Here is a 26,297-nt window from a genome sequence, read left to right on the forward strand (position 1 = left end):
TTATCACTTATTAAAATGGAAGGAAATTTGCATACTAATAAAATGGATGTGCTTGTTTATAAGTCTATAAGTTTATAAGTCTTGGCTGAATATTTGATACTGTAAGACAACATTTTCAGCATTGATAAACATTTTGATTTTATAATGATGAGAACGCCACTATATTTTTACATATTACAGAATGATAGAACTGTCTCAGAAATTGTTAAAATTCTGCCTTAATCCCAAATCAAAGTTAATTTAATGACTTTAAAAAATGAAACTAAGGCTGGACATGGTGATGTGTGCCTTTAATTCCAGCAGTCAGGAGGCAGAGGCAGGCAGATCTCTTTGAGTTCAAGGCCAGTCTGGTCTTACAGGACAGTCAGGGCTCTAAAAAGTCCCTATCTCAAAAAAAAAAGAGGAAGGAAGATTTGAAACTAAAGTCAACCACTCAAGCAGTGATTTTTGTTTATTCATTATTTTTAGTTTTTACTTATTTTTTGTTTCTTTGAGACAAGTTCTTAAATAGCCCAGGTTGATCTCCAACTATATAGTTGAGGATGTCCTTGAAGTCCTCATTCCCTGTCTCTACATCCAAGCACTGGGATTATAGGGTGCTGAGGATCCAGCACAGGGCTTTGCATGTGTTTGCAGATACTCTGCTGAATGAGCTACATCCTTAGCCCTGCCTTAAGTATATTCTAAACTTTTTGTGCTTGCATTTGTTTTTAAAATCTTATATTGTAGTGATCGCTTCATTCCTTTATCATACTACTTTAATTATAATGGCCTTAGAATATGTTTTAATAACTGATGTGTCAATGACTTTAATATCAGTATTTTCCAAAATTAGTCTAGTAAATTTTACAGGGTTTTTTTTCCCCCCATCAGATAAAGTTAGTACAGTTTTTAAGTCCTTCTGCAACCCAATCCTGCCAAGGAAATCACTATGTTAACTAAAATTATGTTAGGCTCCCATATTAATGAAAAGAGGCATTTGCAGTCTAATGTGTTAAGCAGTGTTTAGCAAGCAATGAACTTTTCATAGTTCTATCTTCTGAAATGTGATCTCCCCTAGGAGGTGGCAGAGTACTGAGTGTTGCCCACAGTGAAAAGCACTTTCACTCAGGCTCTCCCTGTTCTGCATTCTTTCTTCTGCAATGTGTTTAAGGCTACTTTGCCCAAGTGTTTACTTATGAAGAACGTTTTTATTATGTTTTTATTATCCTCTGTTTCTCTCTGAAACACTTGAAGCTCACTGTAAGCTTAAGCTACTTAGGAGAGGTCATAGAGTGAAGTTAGCAATGAGACCAAGATCTGACCACAGTTTGCTGTACTGTTCTAGACTTAAGAACTGTTAGCTAGACAAACTCCATTTACAGACTAGAGGTGCATACATGTTTTAAATGAGAGAGCTACTCTAGACCTAATGCTTTTCTCCAGTAAAAAACACCCCTTTCTGCAGTTAGAACAGAATCCATAATTATGTTTATAAATCAGATTGTATAAAATTTAAGCCAAAAGTAATCCAGGGCAATCCCAAGATACGTGAAAAGAACATAAAAGAAAGAAAACATGCTGACAAACCCCAAGGCAGAGAACATATTTATCAGACTCTCCTCATTCCTTCTTGGGAGCAAAGTACCTGTAACTGTGCCTCAGAGGAGAGCTTCTACCCAAGGATTGACACAGGAGTTGTGAGACACCGAAGTCATCTCTTTCTTTGATGATTTTATTTTATTTAGTTAATATTTTGAAACAGGGTCTTATTGTATGCTCCTGGCCAACCTAGAACTCACTATGTAGGCCAGGCTGGCAACCAAATGCTGGAAACTTGATGGAATTTGGTATTGCCTACAAGGTGTAGGACTCTTAGCTATTCCAGCACCGCATCTGCCTGCACGCTGCTATGCTTTTTATCATGATGATAATGGACTGAACCTCTGAAACTGTAAGCAAGCCACCTCAATTAAATTTTTCTTTATAAGAGTTGCCATGAGCCGGGCAGTGGTGGCGCACACCTTTAATCCCAGCACTCAGGAGGCAGAGCCAGGCGAATCTCCCTGAGTCCAAGGCCAGCCTGGTCTACAGAGTTAGTTCCAGGACAGGCTCCAAAGCTACACAGGGAAACACTGTCTGAAAAAAGAAGAAAAAAAGAGAGTTGCCGTGGTCATGGTGTCTTCTCACAGCAATAAAATCCTTAACTAAGGCAATGGCCCTAGCTGGCCTAGAATTCTCTGTATAGACCAGGCTGTCCTGGAACTTACTGAGGTCCTTCTACTTCTGCCCCTACAGTGCCAGGATTAAAGGTGTGTGCTACCATACCTGGCTCTTTCTTTTTTCTAATTACATTTTTAGTTATTTATTATGTGCTTATGTGTGTTTATTGGTCCTTTCCTTCCATCATATGAATCACAAGTATGGAACTCAGGTTGTTAAGCTGGGTAACAAGTGCCCCATTTTGCTGAACCAACTCTATGGCCCCTGATCTTTAGGCCCCTGTTCTTCATGTCTATGATTTTTTTCATTAAAGAAATTTATGTAGGGGCTAGGGAAATGGTTCAATGATTAAGAATGTAATTTTTATAGCTAGGTTTGGTGTTATACTATAATGTTAGTGCTTGGGAAGTAAAGGCAGAGGATTGGTTCATAGTCTGGTGCACAGCTAATTGAGGCCAGTCTGAGGTACATGAAACCCTATCAAACAACAGCAGCAAAATAATTATATGTAAATGGAATCATATGGTATGCTTCAAATACTTTTCTGACAGTGTAAATCCCTTGAAATTAATTTAGGTTATTGTGTGGCAGTAGTTCATTTTAGAGCAGTAGTCTATGTTATACAAATGAATCACAATTTTTATATGAACTTAGTACAGTTCTTGGGTCATATGATGAATACACACTTTTAATTTACCTTTTTTTTTTTTTTTTAATTTGGAGGTGGGAGATAGGTCTAGTATATTACAGGCTGGCCTGGAGTTCTCTGTGTAGGCTGAGGAGGGCCTTGAATTTCTAATCCTCCTGCTTCTTCCCACAGTGCAATTTACAGGTGTGTGCTTTTTTTTTTAAGTTATTAATTCTTTGTGGTTTTCACATCATGCATCTTCATCCCATTTATCTCCCCATCCCTTCATATCAGCCCTCTGCCCTTGCAACCATCCCCACACAAAAAATAAATAAATAAATAAATAAATAAATAAATAAATAAATAAATAAATAAATAAAATTAAGAGAAAAGAAAAAAATCTCATCGTGGAAGCTGTAGTGTTACACAGTATACCCTTTGGTCCATATCATATATCTTTGCTTGCAAGTGTTCATTACAGTGGGTCATTGGTCTGCTTCAAGGCCTCTAGTTTCTGCTGCATTATTGAAATTGGGCCCTTACTAGAACTCCTCTTGGATATCCTGTTGTTGGCCTGTGTTGTGGAGATCCTGCAGCTTTAGATTTTCAGGACCGGTCCCTTCACGTGCTCCAGCAGATCATAGATGGGTGGATGCTGGGATGGGCCAACTCATACTCCTGGTTCTGGGCCTGGGTGGTTGCAGGGTTGGTCAGCCCACCAGCTCTTCCCCCATCCTCACCACCAGGGTGAGCTCTTCAGCATTGCCCCAGCTAGTTCACCCTAAGCAACAAGCAGCAAGGGGCGTGGCCAGTTCTCCTGCTTTCACACCCTCAGGGCCTGCTCACCCACACCTACACCACCAGGGCCAACTCTACTGTATTGCCCAGGCAAGGTGCAGGGCCAGCTCTTCAGAGTGCTGAAGCTGGTGAGAGGCTGGGTCAGCTCACCGGCCTGCCACAGGTGGAGAGGGGTGAGGTGGGGAGAGCATCTTTCCCTCACCTGCCCCACCATGTGGTAGGTAGGGGGACTGGCAGAACCAGCTCTCTCACTCTGATACTCGCAGGACCAGGTCCCTTGCACCTCTGTGTACCGGGTCAGCTTTAGAGTGCTGCTGCCAGTGAGGGGCAGGGTCAACTCTGTGCAGCCCTACCCTCTCAGCCTTCAGTGGTAACAGGAGTCATGGACGTAAACACAGACAACCACTATGGTAGGGCCACATACCCAGGCAGGTGGCAAGCAGGCCACCCTTCTCAGTCTCCTCACCACCTTCACCTCTTCAGATCTGCCTCTCCCCACAGGATATGAATTCTGTCTCTCTCCCATACCCCATCATATATTTGTTCACCAGTCATGTTTCCTCTTAGCTGTCCCAGGTGGGCAGCTGCATGAGTGTCTTTCTGCTGCTCAGTCTTAATGGTGCTGGGCAGGGTCCTGTTTTCTCCCCAGGCATGTGCTTTTATCTGCTAATTTAAAAAAAAAAAATCTCTTTTTATTGTTGTTTGAATGTATGATACACTTTTCTTACCTATCAAAAAGAAAGGGCTTGAGGTTGGGGGAGCTGGAAAGTTGGATCAGTGGTAAAGAACACTTGTTGCTCTTATAGAAGACCTGGGTTTAGCTCCCAGCACCTACAAAGCTGCTCACATTAACTCTAGCTTAAGGGGTGTTTTCTGACTTCCTTAGGCACCAGGCATACAAGTGGTACATGTAAGCAAAATACTCATGGCACATAAATTATTTTTTTAAAGAAGACTTAGTTTTTCTAAATATTAGTCCTTGTATTTTTTATTTGACCCTTAGTTTTAATATTGTTGTAAAAATTGACATTTTCTTCCCTCTCTCCTTTCAGCGGCTGTGTGACTATGTTTGCGATCTGCTCTTGGAAGAGTCGAATGTTCAGCCAGTGTCAACACCAGTAACAGTGTGTGGGGACATACATGGACAGGTAAATTTCATAAGGAAGTTTTAGGTTTTGTAGGGTCAGTGCCCATTTGTTTCTAACTTGTGCTGCAAAATAAAACAAAATCTAGCTGGTGATTAAGGTGGTGTTTTCATGCGATGTGTGGTTCTTGGTTCACTGTACTGGCAAATAAAAGCAGTAGTCAAATATTTCATGAACTTTGAATTCCTCTTGTAAAATGTATAGACTGCTGTGTTCTGTGGAACATTGTGGGGTGTTCCATTATGGTGGAAGATGCAAAATATAACATAGACACTCATAATAATTATAGTTAACAGGAGATGGTTTGGTTTTAAGTGCTTTCCTTGTTCACTCATTAATGTCTTATTAGAATCTGATCATTTCTTTAGTGAGAATGAGAATAGCAAAAGTTAAGAAAAATAAATTATTGCAAGATTTTTGTAGCAAGTCACTAAAAAGAATGAGATGAAAAAGATTTAGTTCATTTTTTCATTGGCACTGTAGGACCTGGAATACCTGCTGGCTTTTTTTTTTTTTTCATTTTTTTATTTTATTATTTTTAAGTGTGCATGTGTGTATGTGTGTGTGTATGTTATGTAATGTCCATGTGTGTGGAGACGCCCATAGAAACCAGAGGAGTTGAATCTCCTGGAGTTGGAATTCAGGTGGTAATTGTTGGTTTTAAATATGCGGTGCTGTTAGTGTGCGAGGAAAGGTCAGAGGCATGACAAAACCCAGTATCAGAGCTTTATTAGGAGAAAGGGGAGACAGACTCTGGCCAGGTCTGGGGCAGAGACAAATGTAGGAGGGGCAGAGGGAAGAAAGAGCAGAAAAGAAGGGAGGAGTCTATGTCCGGTTTTGTAAGGATTCCCCTGCACATGCGCAGTGGGCTTACGGAGCTACACCACACATGCGCTGATTGCGTGACCATGCTGCGCACTGATGATGTAAGATGTAAGACCCCTTGCTTAGCTACTGAATGGCACATGTGTAGTCATATAGCTGGAGTGGCAGAATCCTAACATTCTAGAACTTTTGCTTCAGCTGTCCATTCTTCTTGACTGTGTATATATGGCTTCATCTCAGCATCCCCTTCTTCTCCACATCCCTCTATTAAATGCCACTCTATTATCGAGAGGCATGAGCTTTCAGCTGCTGTTACATTGCACAACAGAAGCCATCAGCCCACTGCCTGTTCAGCTGCCTTCAAAGAAAAGGGCATTGTACCTTTTCCGGATTGCAAAGGCCATTTCAGGGATGGTGCCACATTGTCCTGGCCTCAGAAGATGCCTTTTGATAAAGCCATAACCACACTTGTTTTGGCAACAATCAGTAGTCCTTTGTTTCGTGTCCTGTCTGTCCATTTTGTCCTGTTGATTCAAGGATACTTTGTTGTCCAGTAGCTAACTTTTGCCACAATGAAAGTTAACTCCAATTGCAGTTTTTTCAATGCCCATATTTTCTCTGAAGTAGATTGGTACTGCCAGAAGCCGACATGTCTCAAAAAAGAAAAATTTCTAAGTTATTAAAACATTTTAAATGCCATATTCTGTAGATCTCTGAAGGGTTTGAAGATGACCTGTCTAAAATATATCTGCTCAATTTTTAAAACATATCTAATATGACTACAAGTTCTATTGTAATTCTAACTACTAACTTTCATTTCTTTATATACTAATAGTTGGTAATAATAACATTCAAGGATCAGAAAATTGCATTACATTGTTAAATGAATGATATAAATACAATTATAAATATATATATATAGCATTTTCTAACAATATCAATTTCAAATTTGTATACAATATAAAACAATCCAATCCAATGTAAAGTATTTAAAACTAGTAATTGTCTTTTTCTTTTCTTTCTTTTTTTAAACAAGAACCTTAAATCTAATCTCCTTTGCTTAGCCTTTTTCCTAACCCTTGACAAAAACTTGTAACCGACCCCCCTTAACACTGAAAATTATCTCAGACCCAAAACCCATTAAAAAGACCAAAAAACCACTCGCCCCACACCACCTCTTTGGGAATGTGGGCGTCGTATTCTTAAAATTGCTTCCTGCTGGGTATGGGCGAAGTTTTCTTTATCCTGAAAGAAGAATTTTAGGTTAATTGTCAAATTCTAGGAGAGGTAACTATATCCTTCATTATCCAGTCTGTGTATAATGCCAAAGTTCAGGGTTTATCTCAAGTCTTTATTCAAGTAGTCTTTGAGACTGGATCATCTCAGCTAGTCATCTCAAAATTGCTCTGAGCACCTTGTAGTTCAAAGCTGATCTGTAGATGATGTTTGTCAGCTTAGTGATATTATTATTGTCCACATGGAATTGTTGTTGTGGGGCCCCATCTTCTTTCTGGAGACTTCAGTTGATGTTAGGCCTGGCCATGATGATTTCCTGCAGAAAACTGATAAGAGACTCAAACACAAAGACATATATGTGCAGATAATTGAAGCCTTTTTTCTAGAATTAGTTAGTACTCTATATGACCATTCATATCTTAACAAAGTTTAAAATGTATATATATATATATGTATTAATCTTGTAAATTTTGATATAAAATTCATACTTTAAGAAAAGTTTAAAGAATCAAAGAGTTAAGATTAGTAATAGAATAGTCCCTTAATTAATTTGGCTTTTGTCCTGTCCCATAGCAGATACATGGCATGATACAGGGGGTTTGCACTTTCCTTTTAACAACATGCTTGAGTTTAAAGAGGGAGAGAGCCATTCTCCAACTCCAAAGTCAGCTTTAAATTTTAATTGAGCTGGGACTATTAGAAAACCAATAGTGTTAAATCTTTAGAGAAAAGCAGAAACAAACATTTAGGAAGACATAAAATTTTTTAGATAATATATACCCATGCGCTGTTTCACTCTGTTTCCTGGGATAGATGATTTCTTCAGTTGTCTCATTTGTCTTGTGTTCTTCAGATTCCTTAACCTTCATTCTCCTAAAAGACAAAAACAAAAACCTTTCCCCAAGACTAATTTTTGGGGATGTTCCTTTTTGGCAAGTTATTATCTGATTAAATGAAAAGGCATGTGTTACTGGTACAAGTTAGTTTAAATTGGATGTTCATGCTGGTTGATAAACTATCACCTCCTCTAATTAAGAAGTCTCGCCAGGCGGTGGTGGCTCACGCCTTTAATCCCAGCACTCGGGAGGCAGAGGCAGGCGGATCTCTGTGAGTTCGAGGCCAGCCTGGACTACCAAGTGAGTCCCAGGAAAGCCGCAAAGCTACACAGAGAAACCCTGTCTCGAAAAACCAAAAAAAAAAAAAGAAGTCTCTCTTGTTCAAATCGAACCTTTTTCAGTTTTGATGGTACCCACAGCTTATCTTCTCCTATAGAAACAAAAGCAAAACCTTGTCCCCAACGTAATACATACCCTGGTTTCCATTCTGAGGTCAGCACATCCTTAAAGTATATAGGCTGATTTAATTCTGTAGTTTTTTTCTATTTTCCAATGTCTCTCTGCAACTGTTGTTCCTTTCTCATTGGCATTCAGAAAATTCAAAGTTAGTAGAGCATTATGCAGTCTATTTCTGGGGGGTTTTGTTACCCCTTTCTGTTTATTTAGCATATCCTTTAGAGTTCTGTTTGATCTTTCTATAACTGCTTGACCTGTAGGATTATGTGGTATACCTGTAATATGCTTTATATTATAATAATCAAAAAACTGTTTCATTTTAACAGAGTCATATGATGGAACATTGTCAGTTTTGATTTGTGCAGGTATACCCATGATGGTCATAACTTCTAGCAAATGAGTGATTACAGAATCAGCTTTTTCAGAACTCAAAGCAGTTGCCCATTGAAATCCTGAATAAGTATCGATGGTGTGGTGTACATATTTCAATTTTCCAAATTCTGCAAAGTGAAACACGTCCATCTGCCAGATTTCATTCCTCTGAATACCCTTTGGGTTACATCCTGCTGGTAATGGCGTTTGATTGTAGGAGGAACAAGTAGGACATTTTTTACTATTTCTTTGGCTTGTTGCCAGGTTATGGAAAAATCCTTTTTTAAACCTTTACTCTTGACATGATGTTTTTTATGAAATTCTGAGGCCTCCAGCACATTTCCTATCAATAATTTATCAATCTCATCATTGCCTTGTGCTAGAGGGCCTGGCAGACCAGTATGGGATCAAATGTGAGTTATATATAAAGGATGACTCCTTTTCCTGATTGTATCTTGTAATTGAATAAATAGTGAAGTTAATTCTGAAGCATCAGGGATAAATTCTGCAGTCTCAATATGTAATACCACTCTTTCAGCATACTGAGAGTCAGTTACTATGTTGAGAGGTTCTGAAAAATCCATTAATACCAACAGAATAGCATTCAATTCTGATTTTTGAACTGAATTATAAGGACTTTGAACCACTTTACTTAAATTTTCTGATTTGTAACCTGCCTTTCCTTCTTTGTTGGCATCTATATAAAATGTACGAACTCCAGATATGGGTTTTTGCCGTACAATTCGAGGCAAGATCCAATCAGCTCTCTTTAAAAGATCAATTCTATTGCTTTTGGTATATTTGCTGTTAATTTCTCCCAAAAAATCAGTCGGTAGAGCATGAGACTCTTAATCTCAAGGTCGTGGGTTTGAGCCCCAGGTTGGATGCCAGATGTAGATGTAATCAACCGTCTTATTAAAATAAAAAACACAGAACCAATGTAAAAGAGAAAGCCTAGAGGTCAGAGCTCAGAGCTAAAATCTTACCTCGTGCAGTGCTCCTAGTTTCCCCGAAAGAGAGCTACTTCCTGTGTGTCTGTCTTTAAATAGTCTTTCTGCTCTTGCCTTCTCATTGGTTGTAAACCAAAACACATGACTGCCTAGTCACTGCCTGTAAGTACTGCCCTCCAGGTCTTAAAGCCGTATGTCTCCAATGCTGGCTGTATCCCTGAACACACAGAGATCTACCTAGCTCTTCTACCAAGTGCTGGGATTAAAGGCGTGCGCCAACACCACCACATTCTTGCTATGGCTCTAATAGCTCTGACCCACGGGCAACTTTATTTACTAACATACAATGAAAATCACATTTCAGTACAAATAAAATACCACCATAGGAGAGCCTGCTCTGTCACAGCACCAATGTTGGTTTTAAATAAGTGGCACTGTTAGTGTGCGAGGAAAGAGGTCAGAGGCATGACAAAACCCAGTATCAGAGCATTATTAGGAGGAAGGGGGAGACAGAAGAGAGCCTGGCCAGACCTGGGGCAGAGACACGTGCAGGAGAAAGTGGGGGGGGGGGAGCCGAAGAGAAGGGAGGAGTCTGTGTCCGGCTTTTTAAGGATTCCCCTGTACATGCGCAGGTGGGCTTACAGAGCTACACCATGCATGCGCTGATTGTGTGACATTTGCACAATCATGCAGCACACTGATGATGTAAGACAAAAGACCCCTTACTCAGCTCCTGAACTGCGTATGTGCAGTCTTTATAGCTGGAGTGGCAGAATCCTAACAGTAGTGAGCTACCTAATATGGGTGCCAGTAATTAAATGTTGGTCCTCAGGAGGAGCAGTTCGTGTTCTTAACTACTAAGCCATTTCTCCAGCCCCTACCTGCTGGCTTTTTGTTTGTTTATAGGAATTCCAAAGCACTGACTAGAGGGTACACCTTAACATTAGATAGACCCTACTGTTAGTGTTCCATCTCTGTGTTAACTTTACCTGACTTTGAAGGACTTTGTCACTGGGAACTAAAAGCTGAAAAGCTTGTTCATAGCCTGCTGTGTACATACAGTGTAGTTGGGACTGTAGGACCTGGAATATGCTGTGAATAATCTATCACACAGCTGACTGACTGCAAGTTCCCTCCCTGATGTGATGGTATATAGGAGCAGAAATGTATCTAAATTGGCCATGAGTAGAGGCTGCTTCGTAAATAAAAACCATTTGGGCTACTTAACAAAGCTATTTCCTTTTTGCTTTTTCAAGCAGTTTTCTGGATGATGAGGTTATAATAAGCCGGACATCTGTAATGCCAGCTCCTAAATAGAAGCCTCATGATATCATCTTTGATCTGTTAGCATTCTGTAGAGTAAACTTTAGAGAATGGATTTCTTAAGTTTCCTTGTAACTTGCCCCCCCAATATAATTAACATTCACATTTTGTTGCACAAAGAATGTTAATTTAATCAGTACCTTAGCATATGTGTATTTTTTTTTTTTTTTTTTTTTTTTTTTTTTGGTTTTTGAGACAAGGTATTAGTATATAGCTCTGGTTGGCCTGCAACTCACTATGTAGGCCAGGGTGTTATCCAACTCAGAGAGAGCTGCCTGCCTCTGAGTGGTGGGATTAAAGTTGTGTGCCACCACACCCAGCAGCATGTGTCTAAAATGTTAAATAAATCAAGTAATCTTTTTCCCAGGTTTATATTAAAATTGAAGGATAAATTGTATTATCAAGGCCTTTTATTTTTGTTTTATTTTATAACCTAGGCTGGCCTTGAATTTGTGTTGGTTCTCCTTCCTTAGCTGCCTAAGTACTAGAGATCATAAGTATGAGCTTCTTCTATTTTTATTTTTTTATTAGATTTATATTTTATGTATGGGTATTTTCTGCATGCCTCATACCTATGGAGGCTGAAAGAGGGTGTTGGATTCCTTGGAACTGGAGTTATAGTTAGTTGTTAGCTGTAGTGTGGGTGCTGGAAACTGAACCCAGGTCTTCTGAAAGAGCATCCAATGCTCTTAACTGCAGAGCCATCTCTCCAGCCTCTCTTATGGTTTTTTGAGACACAGGTCTGGCCTGAAACTTGGGATCCTTCTGCCTCAGCCTTACTAGTGGTGGGATAACAGGTATGTGCCACTGTACCTTGTGACCAAGGCCAAGGCCCTTTTTTTTTTTTTTTTTTTTTTTTTTTTTTTTGGTTTTTCAAGACAGGGTTTATCTGTGTAGTTTTGGAGTCCATCCTGGAACTCTGTAGACCAGGTTGGCCTTGAATTTACAGAGATCCCTCTGCCTCTGCCTGGGATTAAAGGTGTGTGCCACCACGCCCGGCTGACCAGGTACTTTTTTATGAGAATTGAGTTCTTTAATTTCAGGACCAAGTTAAGTCTAAATGAACATACTGGCAATAACATGATTGACATTATGACCTAGGGAAGAGATTATAGACTTCAGGATTCAACACAACTTGACTTTGGCTAAATATTCGCTACTTAAAAAGCCACTTCAATTTGCACACAGATTCTCTAAGTGTGGGCTACAGACCTTACAAGTAGTAAAAGCAGTGGTGTGTGTGTGTGTGTGTGTGTGTGTGTGTGTGTGTGTGTGTGTGTGTGTGTCTAAAATGTGTGATGGAGTGTGCCTTTAATCCTAGCACTGGAGAGGCAGAGGCGAGTAGCTCTATTGTGAGTTTGAGGACAGGCGTGGTCTATAGAGGACGGCCAAGGCTATACAAGAAAACCTTGTCTTGGGAAAAAAAAAATCCAATACTACTTTTCACTTGAGAGAAAAGTGACAAATTGTCGTTACTTAAGCTTGGATATTTGCAAAGATTAAGAAAGTAAGATACTTATTTCAAAGGATATAGTTGATATTTTTGTTGCCAGTGACAATATTTGAGTTTACTAATGGAAAATTTGGATTTGGGAAAGTTCAGTTTAACTATGAACCAAACTTTTTTTTTTTGAGGTAAACTCCAGCTGGCCTAGAACTTGATATGTAAACCAAGCTGGCTTAAACTCCACCTACCTTTGCCTCCCAAGTGCTGGGATTAAAAAAGTATACCACCATGCCTCAACATTTCTGTTGCTTTTAAAGACTTTTCTGATTAGTGATGATATTTACAAATTTTTATGACATAAAAAGAAGTATCATTTCATATTCCTAATGACCATATCATTTACTCAAAGCAGATAGCAGTAGTCTGACCATATTGTGGTATGATGTTAGATTCACTCAGATACGGTTTTAGATTTTATATTGTAAATTATTTTTTATTTTTAAGCTGCCACTTGCTCGATTTTGGCATAATATTAAAAGTAGAGTATGCACAGTAGTGTGAGAAAACACTTCTCCCAGCCCTTGGGAAACAGAGGCAGGAATTGCAAATTCAAGGCTAGTCTAGGCCCCATAGTGAGAACTTGTCTCAAAAGACAAAAGCCAAAACAAAAAAATAAAACCATCCCCAAACCATTAATCTGTTTTGTGTATATTTGTATGAAGCTGACATTGTATAGTTTAATCAGTGTATCCCAGTAGTACAGAGAAAGATTATGGGCTTCTAGATATCTTTTAGTAAGGTAAATGTGTAAAAAATTGCCAAAATGTAGAGCCGTGCTTATTCTCTTAATTCACTTAATTTTATTTTTTTAAATATGGTTTATTTTTATCAATAGATTTATGTTACTAATTAATGATCTAAAATTTAAATGTTAAAAATCTTGTTTTAATTTCTAATATGTTACATATATAATTTTTTCCTTTGTTTTTATATATGTGTATGGCTGTTTTACCAGCATGTATGTCTGTGTGTCTATGCACTACATGTGCACAGAGGCCAGAAGAGTATCAGATCCCTTTGGTAAACAGTGAATCCTAATTAGTCTTAACAATAAAAACCCAGAATCAGATATCAAGGGTGAAAGCTGAAAGATCAAAGAAGCAGAGCAGCAGCCACTTCTTACCTCTTCGAATCCTCAGACTGAATGAGCCAAGATCCTGTCTCCACCCATTGTATATTCCTGTGTCCACCTCCCTGGTGCTGGGATCAAAGACATAACACCATCACCACCTGGCTCTGTTTCTCTTTTAGACTAGATCAATCTCGTGAAGCCCAGGGTGGCCTTGAACTCCTGATCTTCCTGCTTCCTCCTCCCAAGTGCTGGGATTAAAGATGTGTGCCACCACTGCCTAGCCTCTATAGTTCAGTGGCTAGCGCCACCCTCTGATCTTCAGGCAAAATTTATTTGTCAGAACACAAACAAAATATCACATAACACCTGGGACTGGAGTTACAAATGATTGTGAGCCACCGTGTGTGCTGGAATCAGACTAAGTTCTCTGGAAAAGCAGCCAGTGTTTTTAACCTCTGAGGCATGTCTTCAACTTTTACCAATTTGTTGTTATTGTAACATGAACTGAAATTTTTGGAGATCTCCAAGAGCTTTTAAGGTTTGGAAATTAAATCTTGGCAGTTTTGCTTATACTTTATTTCTTCTTCTTTTTTTTTTTTTTTTTTTTTTTTTTTTTTTTTTGGTTTTTCGAGACAGGGTTTCTCTGCGTAGCTTTGCGCCTTTCCTGGAGCTCACTTGGTAGCCCAGGCTGGCCTCGAACTCACAGAGATCCACCTGGCTCTGCCTCCTGAGTGCTGGGATTAAAGGCGTGCGCCACCACCGCCCGGCTATTTCTTCTTATAAATGTAAATATTTGAAGTCTTTTTAACTGTTTCTTTATATATCTCATTCTCAGTTTTTCTTAACTCATTCACAGAAGTTTGTGATCAGCATATATTGCTTTTCTTTTACAGTTCTATGATCTTTGTGAACTGTTCAGAACTGGAGGTCAGGTTCCTGACACGAACTACATATTTATGGTATGTAAACACTAGTAATGCCTAGTGTTTATTTAAAATCTGGCTTATTAGATACAGATCCTATAATAACTGCTATTTAATGTGAGAAAAGGTGAGTCTGTACTTTTCTATATTTTGTCATGTCTTCTACTTATGTACAATTACTATGTTTGTAAACTTACTGTACAAATAGTACTGAGTTGTGACTGCCAGTAATGGCAGGAGGACCACATTGAACCTCTGGTTTAGTCTGTGGATGGATGAATATATGCAGGTATAGTTTGGTATTTCATACTTTTCCCTAATACACACTTGCTATTGTGGTGGACTTTTTTTTTTTACTTTGGTTTTTTAATGTAATGTTGAACTTTTCTGAATCCTGTGTGTGTGTGTGTGTGTGTGTGTGTGTGTATGTGTGTGTGTGTGCGCGCGCGCATATTGGACAACCTTGGCTGTTGTTCCTTAGGTGCCATCCCCCTGTTCTTGGGACAATGCCTCTCATTACCCTGGAACTCCCTAAGTAGGCTAGGCTGGCTCTCCGAAAGTCCCAAGGTTCTACTTGTCTCTGCCTCCCCAGTACTAGATTATTACCAGCACATGGCACCATGCCTTGCTGTTTCTATGTGGGTTCTGGGGACTGAATTTAGGTAGAGGCTCATACCTAGAAGGCAAGTAAGTACTTTACCCACTAAGCTATCTTCCCAACCCATTGATTAGAAAAATTTTGACTATTTATCTTATTTTATGTATATGAGTGTTTTGCTTGAGTGTGTGTCTGCACTACATGTGTGCCTTCGGCCTAGGGAGGTCAAAAGAGGTCATTGGATCCTATGGAACAATTAAACCCAGGCCCTCTACAAGAACAAGTGCCATTGCAAAGTTCTCTGTCACCTTCCTAATTATTAGTAGTATTTTAAATTTTTTTAAGTTTATTATTGTTTATGTGTGGGTATTTTGCTTTCATTTATGTCTATATGCCACATGCATGCTTGATGCTCATGGAGGCCAGAAGAGGGTGTCATATACCCTGGAACTGGAGTTACAGATGGTTATTAATAGAACTTGGGTCCTCTGGGAAAACGTTCAGTGCTCTTAACCATAGAGTCACCTCTCCAGCCCTGTATTACTATTTTTTAAAGCTATTTTCTGAATATTGGTATAATATTAGCCCAAGTCAGACATTAATTGGAAGGGTAAATAGTATTTCATACATGTAGAGTTGTGGGGGTTTTTTTTCTGATTTTTTTTTCTTTTCTTTTTTATGAGGGGGTCTCACTGTGTTGTCTTGGCTGACCTGAAGCTTGCTAGGAGGACCAGGCTTGCTCTCCACTTTATTGCTTTGAGAACAGAGTCTCTCATTGAACCAGAAACACTCTGGATTTCAGTAGGTTTCACCAAGGCATCCCCTATCTCAGTCCCTCAGTGCTTGGGTTATAAGTGTGTGCAGCCATCTTTTTACATAGGTAATAGGGATTTGAGGCCCCTCATGCTTGTAGAGAAACAGATCCTGTTTCTAAATAAGTTTTAAGAAATTATTTCTTTAAAACAATGTACGGCCGGGCGGTGGTGGCGCACGCCTTTAATCCCAGCACTCGGGAGGCAGAGGCAGGAGGATCTCTGTGAGTTCGAGGCCAGCCTGGGCTACCAAGTGAGTCCCAGCAAAGCTACACAGAGAAACCCTGTCTCAAAGGAAAAAAAAAAAACAAAAAACAATGTACGGCTCCTTATTATTATTCTTTGGGCTATTACAGCTATTGTATGGTTTGTAACTGTAAACTTTTACTTTACAGGGTGATTTTGTAGACAGAGGTTACTATAGTTTGGAGACCTTCACTTATCTTCTTGCATTAAAGGCTAAATGGCCTGATCGTATTACACTTTTAAGAGGAAATCATGAGAGTAGACAGATAACGCAGGTGTATGGATTTTATGGTAAGACCTTCTTTTCTCTGATTCTGAGTAGTATTTTACTTTTTTTTTGGGGGGGGGGAGTTGTATATGTACTTTGTTTTTGTTGTTTTGTTTTGTTTTTTCTACTTTACTCCACATTTCTCCCAGTAGGCTGAAAATCTTGCATATAGTGGAAGACTGACTACTACTAAGGCTTTAGTCTTTATCTTTCCAAATCTGTGTGAAAAAAAAAAATGTAATCTTAAATTTCCCACTTTGGAATCACTTTGAGTGCTTGTTTAAAATGCAGAGTGTGGGCCTGTGAGACGGCCCAATGGGTAAAGGCACTTGCTAAAGCCTAATAGCTAGAGTTTGTTTACCAGGGCCCACATGGTGGACAAAGAGAACCTACTCCTCCTGAACGTTATTCTCTGACCTCCACACACAGGTGCTGCTGCAGCATAACTCCCAATACACACACAGAATGAATAAATATAATAAAATTTTTAAAAGTTTATTATTTTTAATTATGTCTAGATTCGTATGTGTCTGCATGTGGGTTATACATGTGAGTTCAGGTGTTACTGGGAGTCCAGAGGCATTGGATCCTCTGGAGCTGGAGTTACAGACAGCTATGAGTTGCCTGAATGGGTACTGGGAATTGAACTCCAATCTTTAGTAAAGGATCTTAACTGCTGAGCTATTTCTCCAACCCCAATTTAAAAAAAAAAAAAAAAATTTAAATGTAGATTATTTGCCAGATGGTGGTGGCACATGCCTTTAATTCCAGCACTGGGAGGCAGAGGCAGGCAGATCTCTGTGAGTTTGAGGTCAACATTGTTTAAAAACCGAAAGAAGGCCGGGCGTTGGTGGCACACGCCTTTAATCCCAGCACTCGGGAGGCAGAGCCAGGCGGATCTCTGTGAGTTCGAGGCCAGCCTGGGCTACCAAGTGAGCTCCAGGAAAGGCGCAAAGCTACACAGAGAAACCCTGTCTCGAAAAACAAAAAAAAAAAAAAAACAAAAAAAAAAAAAACCGAAAGAAATAAAAAATTTTAATGTAGATTGCTGGGTCTCACTTCAAAGTTCATAATCAAATTCTGTTGGCATAGGAATCTACTGAAGGTGGATGTTATGCACATTCAAGACTGGAGTTTTATCTGTGCATGCATTCCCCCTCCTCTCATCCCCCATTCCCTCCTTCCTCCACTCTATTTTGGTCAGTGCTAGAAATGGAATCCAGAACCTATGCATGATAGGCAAGTACTCTACTACTGAGCTATATCCCCAGACCTTCCTTAATGCTGTGTTGTGTGCTCAGTCTTTTGGTTGGTCTTATTTTGTTTTTGACAGGATGTCTCCATAGAAGCCCAAAGTGGCCTAGAGCTCATTGTCATCCTGGCTGGCCTTGATCACATGATCCTCCTGTGGCAGTGTCCTGAGTGCTGGGATTCTAGGCATCTACCACTGCCTATAATAGTTCCTTGTTGTTCTATAGCTATATCAAATTACAATGTATAGATGTACCATATTAATCAGTCTGTTTCTCGTTGGACATTTAGTAGGTTTTGGGGGGAGGGTTGGTTTTTTTGTTGTCTTCTTCTTCTTCATCATCATCATCATCATCTTGCTATATGGTTCTAGTCTGAACTCTGTAGACCAGTCTTACCTTAAATGTGCTTCCATCTCCCTGCCTCAGCCTATAGAATGCTGGGATTACAAGCATGTGTCACCATACTCAACTGAATGTTTTGTTCTTTTGCAGGATAATCAGTATTTTGGGTAGCATACTGTGATGTTAGCTCAGTGAAGCAAGACTAATTAATATAAATTCTGAGACATGCTTTGTTTGGTAATTTTATTAAGATCTGCCTGCCTCTGCCATCCAGTGAGTGCTGAAATTAAAGGCATGTGCCACCACCATCTGGCAAATAATCTACATTTAAAAAAAAAATTTTTTTTTTTAATTAGGGTTGGAGAAATAGCTCAGCAGTTAAGATCCTTTGCTGTAGATTGGAGTTCAATTCCCAGTACCCATTCAGGCAACTCATAACTATCTGTAATTCCAGCTCCAGAGGATCCAATGCCTCTGGACTCCCAGTAACACCTGAACTCACATGTATAACCCACATGTAGACGCACACAAATCTAGACATCATAGAGTATTTATTGCACAGTATAAAATAGTTGTAGAACAAGATGCCAGGATGATATATCAATCTAGTGTCCCTTATCCAAAATACTTGGGTCTAGAAGTAGTTTAGATTTTGGATTTTTTTTTTTTTAATATTTGGAAAAACATGAGATTTCTTGAGGATAAGACACAAATCTAATCGCAGTTATGTTTTATTTATATATGTGTTATATATAATTTTATTATATTACATAAAATTACAATTTTATGTATTATGTATGTAATATATGTAGTCTGAAAGTAATTTTGTAAAATACAGATTGAGTATCCATAATCTGAAACTATACAACCCCAAATCATCATCTGTAAAGTCTGAAATTTTGAGCACCACCATAACACTCAAAAGTTTCAGATTTGTGATACTTTGGTTTTTAATGTGCCATGTACATGCCCACTAAGGTAAGGTAAGCACTTTGCCACTAAGCTGCACTCTAACTCTGAAATCTAAAACATTATGGAACACAAACATCTTTCTTTCTTTCTTTCTTTCTTTCTTTCTTTCTTTCTTTCTTTCTTTCTTTCTTTCTTTCTTTCTTTCTTTCTTTCTTCCTTTCCTTCTTTCTTTCTTTCCTTCTTTCTTTTTTATTTCTGGAATTTTGAGACAAGATTTTGCTATATAGATCTGGAGGGACTGGAGTTTGCTTTGTGGCACAGGCTGGCCTTGGACTTGTGTGACAGCCTTTCTGCAAGCCTTACCTCCTAAATATTTAGGTTAGAGGCCTGAGCACTCAGATGGTATAAAATATTTCAGATAAGGCATATCTGAGGCATTTGTTTGATTATTTGAGACAGGATCTCATTATGTAGCTCGGACTGGCCTGGAATTCACTATGTGTCCCATGTTAGCCTCAAAATTCAGTAATTCCTGAATCAGTCTCTCAATTGCTGGCTGAACATTTATTTATTTATTTGCTTACCTATTTATAGACAGGGTCTCATTCTGTAACCTCCTGCCTTCGCCTCCCAAGTTCTGGGATTCAAGATTTGTTTCCCCATGTCTGTCACAATTTGTTTGTTTGTTTGTTTGAGTCAAGGTCTCTTTACCTACCTCTGACTGTCCTGGATCACTATGTATACTCAGATGGCCTTGAACTCACTTACCTGTGTCTCCTAAGTACTGAGATTAAAAGCATGTGCCACCATATCCAGCTTATTTTTTAAAGAAATATGGAAATAAAGTTTTAAAATGTGTGTGAGTACCATGGCCGTGTGTGGAGGTCAGACAACAATTTATAGGAGTTGGTTTTTTTCTTCAACCATGAGAATTGAACTCAGGCTTGAGCCTGAGATTGCCATCCTAATCTTTATTTTATTTATAATTATATTTTAAAATTTCTTTTTCATACTCACTATGCATCCCTGACTGACCTAGAACTTCCTATGTCAACCACCTCACAATCTACCTGCCTGTTCCTCCCAAGTACAGAAATTGGAAGCATATGTCACCACATCTGGCTTTCACTTTTTTGTTTGTTTTTTGTTTTTCTAGACAGGATTTCTCTGTGAAACAGTCCTGGCTATCCTGGAACTCACAGAGATCTGCCTGCTTGTGCCTCCCGAGTCCTGGGATTAAAGGCATGTGCACCACCACTGCCCGGCTACTTATTCTATTTTTAAGACTTATTCATTTTTACCTTTTGAGTATGAATGTTTGTTTACATGTATATCTATGCACAATGTGGGTGCTGGGATCTGAATCCAGGTCCTCTGCAGAACCATTAAATGCTCCTCTTAGTTAGGGTTTCTGTTGCTGTGAAGAGACACCATGACCACAGCAACTCTTATAAAGAAAAATATTTAATTGGAGTGGCTTACATTTTCAGAGGTTTTTAGTCCATTGTCATCATGATGTGACATGGTGGCAAGCAGGCAGACATGGTGCTGGAGAAGGAGAGTCCTACATCATGACTCACAGACAACAGGAAGTGAACTGAGACTGAGCATGGCTTGAGCATATATGAGATCTCAAAGCCCGCCTCCACAGTGACGTACTTCCTCCAACAAAGCCACACCTCCTAATAATGCCACACCCTATGAGCTTAGGGAGGCAATTACCTTCAAACTACCACAGCTTTTAACCACTGAGCCATCACTCCAACCTCCCATTTGTTTTTCAGCCTCTCAATATTTATTTTTAATGTGTTTCCATTTTGATTGAGATCTTTTGTAGAATTTGTCATGTATGCTATCATCTTGATGCTTAGAAAGTTTAGGTTTTTTTGTAGCATGGTAAATTTTAGACTTTTAGATTGTGGATACTCAAAAATATGTGTCTAAGAGATAAGTGGTTTGCATGTGTAATTATACCACATTCTTCAATGTAGGGCAAAGGAGCAAAAAAGGGGGAAGGATGTAGGACCTACCTTTTGCTCAGTATGCTTTGACTGAAGAAATGATAACAGTACAGAATTAGGTGTTAAATTTTCTCTTTCCCACTTAGTAGTTCTTATAGTTTTATTTAGCAAGATTAGTAGCTACTTAGGAAAAGGATAATTTTATTTACCATGGCATTTACAGTGATTTAAAGCCTTAGGTAGCTATTAATTTTATTGGTTGCTTAAGTCACACTGATAAACATACATTGGAGACTTGAATTTTTTAATTACATTTGTTTTAATTAATTTGTTTGTGTATGTGTATGCACATATGCTCATGTTCTCTCATGAATGTCTGTGAGAATGTATGAAGCTGGGCTGTGGTGACTCATGCCTTTAATCCCAGCACTCAGGAGGCAGAGGAAGTGGGATCCCTGAGAATGTATGTGCATGTCTGTGGAGGTCAGAGGAGTTAGTTCTTTCTTTGTACCATGTGGGATCAAAATCAGATCATCAGGCTTAAAAGCAGTGCCTTTAACTGGTGAGCCATTTCCCTGGCCATTGTAATATTCTGAGTCTAATTATTTCTACCTGTTAGAATTTGACTGGGTGTCAGCATTTAGTTGCAGTTTTCAGATCTCATTTAAAAAAAAAAAAAAAAAAAAAAAACTTTGCCCGAGAATGTTGGATAGGAATTATTCATGCTCCTATAATTATGGGTCCTTTATTTGATTTGATTATCTTCCTATATTAATGAAATGCACTACTTTATAGAATTACTTGTCATTAACATAACTGACCAAAGCATTTGATTTGCCTTACATGGCACCAATAATTTCCTGCTACATAACATTTTAGTTAATATTTCCAACTTCATTTTAGGATCATTCCTGGAATGAAAAGGATTATGGTTTTTAAAGATTTGCTTTTATTTTATGTATGTGAGTGTTTTTGCTTGAATGTTATATATGTACTACATTTGTGCCTGGTGCCTGCAGAGGCTAGAAGAGAGTGTAAGATCCACTGACTGGAGTAACAGATAATTGTGAGCTGCCATGTGGCTGCTGAGAACTAAGCATCAAGTGCTCTTAACTACTGATACATCTCTCCAGTCCCATCTCATTTGTATGTATGTATATACGTACTGTGGATTGAGCTTGGGCTTTACACATGCAAGGTAAGCATGTTGCCTGTAGATGGATTTTTCTTTGGGTCACCAGCTCACAAAAATTGACATGGAGTCTTATTATTAATTATGAAAGCTTGGCCATAGCTTAGGCTTTTTTTCCAACTAGCTCTTATATTTTAAATTAACTCGTATTTTTAATTGTATGTTCTTTTACATGGGCTCAGTTACCTTTATTCTGTATTGCCCATCTTGCTTCCTCTCCATGTGGCTGGCAACTCCGCCTTTCTTCTTCCCAGTGCTCTCTCTATCCGGAAGTCCCTGCTATACCTCTTGCCTACCTTTTGGCCGGTTTAGCTTTTTATTAAGCTAATCACAGTGACACATCTTCACACAGTGTAAAGGAATATTCCACAACACCTGCCACTGAGCTATATCCCAGTCTTCCTTAGAATGTGTGTATTGTTAGACAGTAGACTTCTTTTGGTTCTTTATGAAAATTCTGTTAGGGATAAATATGCACCATAATTTTCTAGATTAAGGTGAATTTCTTTTGTAACAAAGGTCACTCTAGCATTTGATATATTATTTCATTAATGAGAACATTTCTGTTTTCTTTAGATGAGTGCCAAACCAAATATGGAAATGCTAATGCCTGGAGATATTGTACCAAAGTTTTTGACATGCTCACAGTAGCAGCTGTAAGTTTGTATGAATCTCCTTAGTAGAACCTCAAGTATTTTTCTTGCCAATAACATTAGTTACATATTTTTATTAGTTGTAGCCATTTATTTAGTTTTAGTGTTTATTGTTGAATTTAGACATGACTGAGTTTATTATTATCCTTTGTTACTCTTTTTTGCTAGTTAATAGATGAACAAATTTTGTGTGTTCATGGCGGCTTATCTCCTGATATCAAAACACTGGATCAAATTCGAACCATTGAACGAAATCAGGAAATTCCTCACAAAGGAGCATTTTGTGACCTGGTGTGGTCAGATCCTGAAGATGTAGACACTTGGGCAATCAGTCCCAGAGGAGCAGGTTGGCTTTTTGGAGCAAAAGTCACAAATGAGGTAAAGCTAGCATTTTTGATGATCTCAGATATTAAACTTACAGCCTAATTTACTAAAATTATTGTTGCTATGTATATCAGATTTCTACTGTAGTTGATTGAATTATGCTTCCTGAATGGTTCATTGAGACTTTATAGTGAAAGCACCTATTCCAGCATTATCTGCTGATATTATTAAAATAATAGTTAAATAACAGGATCGCCAGAGCAAAATAGGCAATTTTTTGTTTGGTTGGTTTTTTTTGTTGTTGTTATTTATTTGTTTGTTTTTTGTTTTTTCTAGACAGGGTTTCTCTGTGTAGCTTTACACCTTTCCTAGAACTCACTTGGTAGCCCAGGCTGGCCTAGAACTCACAGAGATCTGCCTGCCTCTGCCTCCCAAGTGCTGGGTGGGATTAAAGGCGTGCACTACCACCGCCCGCCTCTTTGTTCGGTTTTTTAATGGCAGATACTTACCCTGAAACATACATATATTTTGACAGTCTTCTAATCCCAGTTGAGTTCACATTTTATTTTACTTACTTTTTGGGTTTTTGAGACAGTGTTTCTCCGTGTAGTTTTGGTGCTTGTCCTGGATCTTGCTCTGTAGACCAGGCTGGCCTCAAACTCACAGAGATTTACCTGGCTCTGCCTCCCAAGTGCTGGGATTAAAGGCATATGCTACCACTGCCCAGCTTTACTTTTTGTTTAAATGAAATTTTTAACTGGTTTGTTTTGTTTTTTGTTTTGTTTTGGTTTTTTGTTTGTTTGTTTGTTTTGAGACAGGGTCTATATAACGCTTAATTGTCCTGGAACTCACTATGTAGACAAGGCTGGCCTTGAACTCACCTGTCTCTGCCTTCCCAGTGCTGGGATTAAAGGTGTGCTATACTACTCTGTATGGCATAACCTTTATATTTTATTCTATGTGTGTGTACCATGTGCATGAAGTGCCTGCAGAGTCCAGAAGAAGGTGTTAGATCCCCTGGGACTGGAGTTACAGGTAGTTGTGAACTGCTATGTGGTGGTTGGGAAACTCCTATCCTGTGGGAAAGCAGCCAGTGCTCTTAACCACTAAACCATCTATCCAGCCTGAATTCAAAATGTAAAGTAACATACATGCACTAAGAGAATTCAAAATTGTTCCATGGCACTTACTGAGTCTCCATGACTAGATGAAAACAAGAACCATTAGGATGAACAATTAGACAGTAATAATATAAAAATAACTTCTTGCTTACAATTTATAAAACATAATTATAGTCTATGATCTCTGATAATCTGCAGTGCTGGCTGCATGAATACAACAACTTTAAAATTCAGAAACTATTTGCTATAAATCTTTAGGGCAAATAATTTACAAATAAGATACATCCAGAAATTCTGGCATCTGCTGCTGCTATTTTATGACTTCAGCTTTATCAAATTATGTACCTATTTGCTCTATACATATGCAAAATAATGGATACATCAAAACATCCATGAACAAATATGTGGGCAAATAACATTCACTCACACAGGGATGATGTTCTGTTGAGATGTTTTCCAACATAATGGAGTCATGGAACTGGGTGCTAGGACCATTGGTTTATCCTCACGGAAAGACTTTACCCAGTCTAAACCCATTCCTTTTCAGGTTACAAAGAAGAATCTCTTTGTGGCATATACTAAATCCTCACATAATAAGGCTGATAGTAATGTTATTATTATATCATTAAATAGAAATCCTTTGTTTTGTATCTGGTGGTAATTATGTAATTTTTTTTTCCCTCTAGAAACTTTTTTTTCCCTTGATACAGTTATTACTAGGTGGCCCAGGTTGACCTCAAACTCTCGATTCTCCTGACATTTTCTGTAATGTTTATTTGCTTGCTTGCTTGTTTGTTTATTTTTCCTATATATATGTTGGAAGGATGTGAAGAGGTCATAGGACAACTTGTAGAAGTCAGTTCTTCCTACCATGTAGGTTCTGGGATCAAATTTTGGTCATCAGGCCTGTTGACAAGCACCTCTACCAACCTAGCCATCTATTGTTACTATTACTATTACTATTTTAAAGATGTGTCTCTGTGTTGCAGAGATTGGTCTCAAACTTGTGGACTCAAGTGATCCTCCTACCCAGCCTTCCAAGTAACTGAGAATACAGGTGCAAATTACTATACCTGGCTTGGAAACTTGAAATTATGGGCCATGTACTTCAGAATAGACTTGGGCCAAAGTGTTACTGGAAATTTTGGGGGTGATTATAGAGTGGGATTTAGAATCACGATAACTTCAATAGTGATATTTGCTGCTTGGAATGGTTATTAAGCTGTTGAATGGAATACTCACAAAGCCTTTCTAAATTGCAGTTTGTTCATATCAACAACTTAAAACTCATCTGCAGAGCACATCAGCTTGTGCATGAAGGCTATAAGTTTATGTTTGATGAGAAGCTGGTCACAGTGTGGTCTGCTCCTAACTACTGCTATCGCTGTGGAAACATCGCTTCCATCATGGTCTTCAAAGATGTCAATACAAGAGAACCAAAGTTATTCCGGGCAGTTCCAGATTCAGAACGTGTTATTCCTCCCAGAACCACGACGCCGTATTTCCTCTGAGGCCATTGCCATCCCGGTGGCCCACTTTTTGCCCTCTTATACCCCAACTTTCTTGTACCCTCTACAATATACTTTTTATTGAGCACTTTGCTGCTGAAATGCTGCCTCTTGCCTTTTTTTTTTTAACTTTAAATTATCTAAATTTATTGTTTGTTATGATGTCAATAGCAGTGTTTTTCTATCAGTTTCGTCATTCATCCCATCCCACCTTGGACTTGTTTGAGAAGACTCGAGAAATGTCTTAATACTCACATTGCTGCATGTAGCTCTTGCTTATTTGCTGTTCTGGGGAAACAGGAAGCATTTCCTCTTTTAAAAAGTCAATTGACAATTACATGGAAATCCTCCTCATTTGTATCAGCCAGCCTTCTGCTTTTGTTTGGTAGGGTTTAAGAAATTTCAGCAGCAAAGTTGTCCAGTGGGCAGGATGGACTGCAGATGCCTGAGTCATGTACCCTTGTCCCAGCTGTAAACTTCACTGTCCTTTGTTGGATGATGATTGGATGTTTTAAAAGGGTATAAAATAAATTGGTCTAAAGGGCTGCCCTCCTTGTTGTGTTTTTAAATTTTAGTTAAAAACTGCTACAGCTTATGACTTTGTACATTAAGATAATTGTACTGATCTTTTTTCAGATTTCTTGTATTTTTTAATAAAGTAATCTTAAAACCCAGATAGGTTAAGTGTTAGAAATTTTAAACAACTTACATTGTTAGCTGAAAGTTACTTTTCCTTTCTTTCTTTTTCTTTTCTTTTCTTTTTTTTTTTTTCTTGTTTTCCTAAGAGTTTTTGACCCTTTGGTTATTGAGTCTAAAATTTTGATTGAAATTCAA

General features: G+C 38.6%; 1 protein-coding gene across 1 annotated transcript in view; it reads left to right on the forward strand.

The window, feature by feature from the left end:
- Ppp6c (protein phosphatase 6 catalytic subunit) overlaps positions 1-26,012 on the forward strand; it is a 34,530-nt gene extending 8,518 nt beyond the window's left edge. Inside the window, exons 2-7 of the mRNA XM_028856769.2 lie at positions 4,681-4,776; positions 14,244-14,309; positions 16,079-16,220; positions 22,434-22,513; positions 22,679-22,888; positions 25,218-26,012. Coding sequence (XP_028712602.1) covers positions 4,681-4,776; positions 14,244-14,309; positions 16,079-16,220; positions 22,434-22,513; positions 22,679-22,888; positions 25,218-25,466 — 843 coding nt within the window. The 3' untranslated portion in view covers positions 25,467-26,012. The remainder of the gene's footprint in view (positions 1-4,680; positions 4,777-14,243; positions 14,310-16,078; positions 16,221-22,433; positions 22,514-22,678; positions 22,889-25,217) is intronic.
- The last annotated feature ends 285 nt before the right edge of the window (positions 26,013-26,297 follow it).

Source organism: Peromyscus leucopus, chromosome 4 (assembly GCF_004664715.2).
Source record: "Peromyscus leucopus breed LL Stock chromosome 4, UCI_PerLeu_2.1, whole genome shotgun sequence".
In the NCBI taxonomy this organism is placed as follows: Eukaryota; Metazoa; Chordata; class Mammalia; order Rodentia; family Cricetidae; genus Peromyscus; species Peromyscus leucopus.